An 8740-nucleotide genomic window follows, 5' to 3' on the forward strand; every position below is an offset into this window, starting at 1 on the left:
CTGAGCGCTATTGCCTACTCTAAGAGCAGGCTTAATCAGACTTCAGCTACGCAAATGAAAATGCTAAATGCTAAAGCTTTTTTAAAAAACATTTGAGTTGCTAATTGCTGTCATGGTAGAACTAGGATTTCATCAACTACGGGCATGTGTGTTTATATATTTTACTGTCTTGCATCTTGTGGGGATTCCTGAGGAAAAATGTCTTTGAAAGATTCCCGTGCAATCTGAAGAACTCTTACAGATACCCTGGGGTAGATTCTGAAGCTTAAGTATGGAACAGCACAGAAAACATATCTACAGACAACACCTAAGTCTGCTGTACATATCAATGTGTGGAAGGCAAAAGGGGGAAATCGGTTTTGAAAGCTTGCTATCTGAGCGTGAACTTACTTTCTGCGGGACTTGGGGGGGTAGTGGCAAAAAACCCTTGAAAAAATGTCTAGTAAGGCTCTGCAGGAAAAAAATTAACTTGAAATCTGTCTAGATAATTGGGACTTCTAGATTTTTACTGGTTTTAAATCTCAACTGATGTACCAGTTTCAGAATTTTATTAACATCTGCACTTTTGCCCTTGATTCTTTCCTGGAAACAATTTAAAATAATTCTGATTTATGAAAGCCTTAGCAGAAGAGTGTGATTAATTTCATTTTTTCTGAACATGCAAAATAATTTTCTGAAGTTACAGGTAATTTAGAAATGAGATCTCTTTCAAACATTCTCAGTGTCTTAATGGTATCTATGTGAAAAACTGTTTTAAGATGCTATGTGTTCCAGGCAGCGCTAGTGAGTTAAATTTGAAAATTTTTGTTGAAATATATTTGTAAGAAATGAACTCAACTTGTGGCTGCGTAAATATTGAAAGGAGGCACAACTGATGTAAATGATGAGTGACAATAAGTATAATGTTGTTGCAAGGTATTGAATACTAACCAGAAAGTATGTTTGTTCTTTAGTGTTGATCCCTCAATTGTAAACATATCAGACGAAATGGCCAAAACTGCACAGTGGAAGGTTCTTGCCATGAGTACTGAGAGTGCCAAAGTAACCAGAGCTAACCTGAGGTAGCTATAATTACTCACGCATTTTCTAACGATGGTCTTGTGTTTAGCAGCTAATAGCTGTACTTGTATTTCTTGAAATGTATCTCAAAAAATGAGTATATGTGGTTTGTAAATCTGCATTGACTTTTTACTTTTGAGGAACTTGAATTTGAACTTCAATTTTTGCCCTTTACTCTGAAGTTAAACAATTTCTATAAGGAATTCAATTATTTTATTAAATGTATTATTACAATTTTAAAGTTACTCTTTATTTGCTTAATACAATTGTATGCTACTCTGATGGGCTTAGGGTTTCTAAAAAGCTTTACTAGAGTGTATATGAGCATGGGAATTGTTTGATCCTGAACACTACAAATGCCAGTGGGAATAAAAGGTAAGTACAGCATTTTCATTGTTGCTTCATGCTGCCCTAGGGTCTGCCCCCTGTTTTTGTGGGTGGGTGGGTTGGTTGGTTGGTTTCTTTGTTTTTTCCCCAGCTCGTTTTTAATCTCTAAAAATTAAACATGGCTCAAATACTATCTCACTGGATATGAAATATACTTGAATGAAGTACTGGACACTTTAGGAGTCCTTGATGCTATGAACACTTCCTGTAAGCTGACATGCATCTTCTGTGATGGCCAGGAGCCTCTTTCTCAGTGAGCTTCCCATCAAACAAGAAAGGCTGTATGCAAGGAATCATTCTGCTATTCCATCCTAGTTTTTTCCCCATCTGGCTGAATCTATCAAGGGGAACAAACCAAATCCTGAACATTCATTAGAATATCCCCACCTTCCTGAAAGGCTTGTGATTTATAGGGACTGGTATCTGTGGACTGTTCCATCACAGTGCAACTATTGCCTAGTAGTTTTTATGTAGGAAAGAGGGGAGAATTAGCCTGTTGACTTGGAAAACCAAGCTTATGCAATCCTGCTGTCTGTACATACATCTTCTTTTGGTTGATCCCATTCAGCCAAATCTGTCAAAGGAAGACAGGTTTCAGAGATGTGGTATTGTCAGGTTTTGTGTAAAATTACATCTTGGTGGAAGAGTTGGTGGTGAAGGGATTATTCATACATAATAGTCCAAGCTGTCGGTTGCTGTTTAGCTTGCATCATGGAAACAGCAGTAGTGACTGGCCACTTAGCACTTGTACACTATCTGTTTATCCAACACGTGCATTGCTCCAAGCTAGGCATGGAAATTTGCTTTGTTTTGCCCAGACAGTGGGTCAACCAAGGGTGAAGAAGGAGACGAGGAGAGAACTTGGAGGTATTGTAATAGGAAGAGCTGAAGAGACTCATTAGTGCAGGCACCATTTTCAGTGAATCTTCAGCCTGTATTGTTTAAACATTTTTAAATAAATGTTTTAAACATTTTAAAAAGGTTTTCTAAAACTTGAGTGCCACACAAGCTAGACTGCCAGGAAGATAGATAACAGAGGCATTAGATAGATAACAGAGTATGTGTGTCGGTATACCCTCGTATTTTGTTTATTTTCTTTTATGCTGAGTTCTGAGAAACCTGTTACAGAATTTGTGGATGCTTCTGGTACGTAATCTGATATTCATTGGGTGTATAAGGCTTGAAGAGATACAGACCTGTATTTCTCTTTCCAGAAGAACTAAAATTTTTAGATTTGGTTTTCAGGCAGTTAGAAGTTAGTACAACTCCATCTTGTGCTCTCCTGTTTCCTGAGTAGGTTAAATTAGTATAGAATTATATGCAGCACTAGTGAATTAGGCTTCTGACCGGTTTGCAATGTTTTTTGATCTACTTAGGTCATATTCAGTATTCCATCTATTTTTTATATTTTGCTATAAGGCATTTCCCTTTTATTCTGTAACATGCCCTGCTTGAGATTAGTATAGTAAAAATTGCATCTTGGAAGGGAACTTGCTAGAACTACAAATTGAAAATAAAAACCACTGGTGCTGGAAACTAGTTCTTTCAAAAGGCAATCTGATATTGCATGAATCTGGAAAATGTTAGAAGGCAGGAGCTCCTTGAGCCTTAACTCAATTATTTGGTTGCTGTTGTGAGGTATTTGCTACCTTTTTTTGTATAGTGGGTGCTGGAGAGATTGAGAGATGCCACCACTGCTCAGGCAAAAGTAATTCCTGGTAAATTTTTCATGTCAGTTCTGTTAAGATTTTTCTGTGTAACAGTCTTCATCTGAAAGCATGGACAGATGTTTAGTGCTGTGGTGAAAATGGTTCTGTAGGCACTGCTATTTTCAGATTTATAGGTTTCAAATAGGTTGCAGTTTGAAACAAGCAATGTCTTTTGGAATTCCAGGTGACATGTTTTGTGGGTTGGCATTATTTCTTAAAAATCTTACCTTTTTTAAAAAAAATTATTTTGTTAGATTTGTTTGTATTTCCTGAACTGATCCAGATGGCTTTTTCTTTCTACCTCCACCATCTCTCATATTTTATAGACTCTGCAGAGTCGAGGCACAGTTATATTTTCTAAGGAATCCCAGAATGTTTCTCTTTGCGTGAATTTCTAATACTTTTTTCCTTAAAGAGCAACTCGACAGATGTGTTGTCTCTTCTAAAATTCATGCCTAGAGAATCCTCCCTTTTATGCTGTTCCAATTCCTCTTCTACTGTCCTGTAACTACCTCGGGACGTTCCTTTCTGTCCTTGGATAAGCCACTGTTCCGTGGCTGTGTCCCTAAGAGTGTCAGTTGTTCAGGTGCCAGCCAGCCTGTTGTCTTTAGGGTCTTCCACTTGAATGGACACTTATGCAGATTTCTAACCGTCCTCTACTGTTGTGACAAGTGTGGTTCCCCATTTTGAAAAGACTGAAATGTTTTCCCAGTCTTGCATTGTGAACAAAATTGTTTCCCTGCCCAATAATTAAGCAGCATTAATAATATTGCTTGTTATATATTTTTGAGCATTTTTAACTAGACAGTTTTGTGGGTTTTGTTTTTGTTGTTGTTTGGTTGGTTCGTTGGTTGGTTTTGGTTTTTTTTTCCTCCAAAAAAGATGTTTTGCAAAACAATTTCAAATCAATAGAATCAATAAAAGCAGTGGGAGTAGAAATGGTATTTATAGATAGGATCTTGGGGATTTCTCTCTTTAAGCTTGTACTGTTCCTATGAATAGTATTTAACAATTACTAGAATGTAATAGAAATACATCACCATAAAAGTATCCTTACATAAATACTTTAAATGTTCATTTGAAAGTTAACCTTTACTAAAGTGAACCAAACCTTACATTTTCCTCTTTGCTTTCAAACAGCCCTGAAAAACCAGGAAGTGTGAAAATAAATGTGGAAGATTCACCTGTTGTGAAATACGTGGATGCTGAAACATCTTTATAGAACTGAACCAAGGGGAATTGCGTGTATTTGTGTGTGTATATATATCACTGCAGGATATTATACCATTGAAGTGTGACTTCCAATTTAAGGAGTGACATGTATTTAATTCTGCCATTGTTTAGGGCACTGTAGATATGCTTGCATAATGAGAAGATTTTCCTACAAATAAGACGAGTGGTAATCACACTTCAGCTATTTATTTTATTGGAAATTTTATTTTCATTTTTAAATAGGAAGATTGTAATGAATACATATTATTTTCAATAATCAGTATGTGCATAAAAGTTAAATCAGCTTTTGCTGACGATTACTGGTCCACATTGCTTAAAATTTTGCAATACCTCTGTTTATAATGTGCGCTACAGAACTTTGTTTTCCATGCAGGCAATTACTGCTTGTTTTTGCAGGGTATACTTTTTTTGTGATTTCATAGAACAAATATTAATGTGCTGTTGACAAGAACTACTGTGTTTTGTGTCTCCACTACATGCTAGTGTTTTCTGGATTCTGTCTCTCCTATTTTACAGGAGTGGCCCAGAGCCCTAAGTCTGGTGGTTAGTTAATCCTTAAAATATATATAAATACCCTGTTCTGCTACTTTTTTTTTTTAATTTACTCTTGATTTTTCATTATTGTCCAGTAGCAGTATAAGTGCAGTAACTGTAGTTACAGTCCCAAGTTAGGATTTGCCATTCTGGGCACTCCATGTTTACACAATATAAATTTGATTTACAGACAGCAATTTGGTCTATAGGAAGTTACACATACTTACCACACGAGTGCTTTTGAATTCTTTGTTCCTGTTTTTACTTACATTTTCCCATCGACTTTCAGAGTCTGATTTACTCAGCTCTAAGACTGAAACTTTAGAGTATTTCATGTCCTCATCAAATATATTTCTTGCTTAATTAATTTTTAAATTTACTGTGTATTTGATTAAATTAGCTGTAGTTTAATTCTGTAATAGGTTTATGATCAGTATTATTTTATGGATTGCAAATTGCTTGTGATATTTGTGTGTACAGTTCTGATCCTCTCCATTGTAAAGGGCATATATGATAGCACACCAACTTATTTTTAAACATCTTATTTATTTTAATTAGTATAAATTTTTATCATGTAAGATTAATTAAAAAAGTAATTATTCATTTATTAAAGTAAATGGGATTTTTTGGGGCTCACTGATAAAGATGCAGTCAGTACATTTTCAAGTTCTAGTGTTTAGCATTATAGTATTTGAAATAATGAAAATTTTATGTATAAATGAAAATCTTGATCACTTACCTGCACAGTTTCCATTATTAATACTTTCTTGCCTTACGCCTTAGTTTTTTGGCTTTAATTTCTGAAATGATCTCTTTACATTCTGAATTGCCACCAGCCCTTTCTGGATGTATTGCAATGGCTTTAATTAGAATCTGTGCTCATTTAAAATTAGAAGATGCCGTTTGCTTAATTCTGCTTTTGGCAAAGTTGGGAGTTTTACCATGGACCATGTGGGTAAAATTCTCAACAACTGCAAAAGGAGCTGATTCTGGAGGAGGGCAGAGTTCATCTGAAAATACCACTTGAGGTGGAATTTTGGTGCTCTTCAGCCAAGTGTCAGTTGGAGAAAAGATAATTGTATATTACAAAAATAAAGCAATCAGTGGGAATAAATAGAAACATTTAAAAATAGCATTTAAGTTACATGGACTGTTACCATTCCCTTTAAATGTAATGTAATGAAATAATGTTTTTCTTTTTTCTTTTTTCTTTTTTTTCTTTTTTCATTTGGCTGAATTCCGAGAAGGCAGTTTAGAGAAAGTAAATCATAGAGTACAGCAATACGAATAATGTTATCCAAACTGTCATAACAAAGGCTCAGGTCAGTGGCAAGGCAAGTGAGGTTTGACTGATACTATTTAATGACCTATATACGTGCTCCTTTATTCTTAGATAATAGTGTAGCTTGTGCGTTAGCTTGAGTATGTGCTCTTTCAGAAAGTACCCCTGTTTTCCCTCTAGTCAAACTGAGATGCAGTGAAACTATAGCAGATGGTTTCCTGAAACTTTCTGTATTATTTAAAAAAAAAAAAAAGTACACATCTGCACGTCAGTTGTTGACTACTAAGTAGCTCTTGCTGAATCAGAGGGAAGATTATTTTGGGCAGTTTACATAGCGTTATCCACAACACATTACTTCTGTACTAGTCCTCCCAGTAGTATTTTACACTTCATGTTCATCTTTAATGCCGGAAATCAGGGTTCCCTGGTGCTGCACATCTTGTGTCTGGTTTCTGCTTCAGAAGGGTAAAGTTTTGGTCAATACTACAGGAAGTGGGTATTTTTCTAGTAAAGTTGAAAGGAAACAAAACCAAAGACCCACAAGTCCAATCACAGTATTTATTTAATTTTAATTGTGTAGATATTTTAATCGGTGCCAGAAATACCATGACTTGCAACGCAGTTTACAGTGACCTTTAGTTCCAATGCTCTTGGTCAGTAGCATGTTATGCATGCACTTTTTCCCCATATGAATAGAAGAAGATCTGGTATGAAGTGCATAAAACCCCATTGATAATCTATGGTTAAGTGATTTTGCTGCTCATTTTACACCTTCTCTGCTTTAAAATCACACATAGTATTAAACGGCTAAGGGTGTAGTTTACTGCATGTAGATACACGTTTTGCCTTAACGGATGCAAAAGAGCGGTGATAATGCGGTGCACTGATTTTTTCCATAGGGGTTAAGCCCTGTAAAAACTACGCCAATGTATTTCCATTCCAACAGTTAAGGAAAAGAAACAGCCCTGCACTTTTTTTTAGATGCCTTGGTTTTCCGGAATGGAGCTTAGTGCTACTGTGTGTCTGGCTGCAGAGCCACCTCAGAAAGTCCCTCTCTTTTTTTTTTTTTTTTTTCTCTCCCCCCCCCCTTCTTTTTTTTATTTTCTTTTTCTAATTTATTTATAAATATGAATGTTTACATAAAGTGTAGGTCTTAATTTTGACCACTCCATTTAAATTATCGTCTAAAATATTTCACTGAAAATGCAGTTTCATGTTTAAATTATATTCTACAAAACTCATTCTTAGTATTTTCATATGTATTGCAGTGACACGCTTTTCATTCTGTTTACGTATGCCCAAGTTAATTACACTTTCTTCCTAGATCAATTTTGCAGCTGTAACATAAGGTTATTCAGTGAAATGTTCCAAATTGCCAAGTTTGTCATCATAAAACCTGTTAGGGTAGAATTCGGTGCCCTAGCGGAGGTTTTTTAACCAAAGGTCTTGGCCATTTTTTCTACATTTAATGAAAGTTCTCCCATAACTTCACCATTTGCTTCACCTGCATCGCTGTCTTTCTAGGGTAGCTTCCTAGGCTGTGCCCTTTGCAAAGGCGGGTGCGACAGGCTGTAAAATACATCTGTAACGAACAGGTGTCGTGTCGCGGAGCCTGCACCGTGTTAAAGGGTTGTCTTGTACATACGTTCTGTAAATCGTAAGAGAAATGGTTCATGATTTTTCAGTTCACGAATGTAGTCTGTTAGATGAGCACCACGACGCTTTTAGTTTTCTTTTTGCTTTATATGATTAGTAATGTTTTAATTACTCATCTAGGTCAAATTCATTATCAAGTACAGTACAAACGTGTGAAATATGTTTATACCAACAGTAATTTATTTTACGGCAAATTTTAAGACTAGAGGCGCACAGCTTTGAGTCAGCATAAAAGTAGTGCTATAAAGCAAGCAAATTGCTTAGTAATTTTAAGTCGATTTTATTTTGTAACGTTTTTAGTGAAAACTTACAGGACTTCTTAGTTGGCATTGAAGTTAATCTAAAGACACTTTCATATTGAATTTAGTATCTGTGGACATTTATTTGGAATAACGAATGAGTTTGAAAATCAATACTTTTCTAAATGATTTTATTGACAAGACACATCATTTGTAGTATTTTTCTTTCTACTGTTGCTGATACTCCTGTGCAAAGGCGTCTTCCGGGGTTCAGCACCTGTAGCTGAACTACAGTTTTGATTCTAATACTGATTATTTGAAATGTGATTACATACTGTACGGTTCGAATTTTTTATGACTGCTTTTCTAATTACAATGATGTTTTCTTACTTTATAACAAAACCCAAAGCAAATGAAAACATTATTCCAAACGTAGAATCAATATTCAGTTTATACAGAAAACACAACTCTCAGACTTGTCTGTAATGTGAAAGATCCAGCCTTCGTTGTTTTAAGTACTGCTAGAATAAAACTATCTTTTGTAATGTTTCAGAAAGTTGGTAAAAGCAATAAAAATCTACTGAACTATCGGTGGTAGGGCCTTCTCTCTTCCTTACGTGCAGACGGGGGGGGGGGCGGTG

The 8740-nt window shown here is 35.6% G+C and overlaps 1 protein-coding gene across 1 annotated transcript in view; it reads left to right on the top strand.

The window, feature by feature from the left end:
* The window catches only part of SLC4A7 (solute carrier family 4, sodium bicarbonate cotransporter, member 7), a 68963-nt gene extending 62367 nt beyond the window's left edge, over positions 1–6596 (top strand). The window contains exons 25-26 of the mRNA XM_009324179.1: positions 954–1061; positions 4296–6596. Coding sequence (XP_009322454.1) covers positions 954–1061; positions 4296–4377 — 190 coding nt within the window. The 3' untranslated portion in view covers positions 4378–6596. The remainder of the gene's footprint in view (positions 1–953; positions 1062–4295) is intronic.
* Positions 6597–8740: the final 2144 nt, after the last annotated feature.

Source organism: Pygoscelis adeliae, unplaced genomic scaffold, assembly GCF_000699105.1.
Source record: "Pygoscelis adeliae isolate BGI_AS28 unplaced genomic scaffold, ASM69910v1 Scaffold25, whole genome shotgun sequence".
Classification (NCBI taxonomy): Eukaryota; Metazoa; Chordata; class Aves; order Sphenisciformes; family Spheniscidae; genus Pygoscelis; species Pygoscelis adeliae.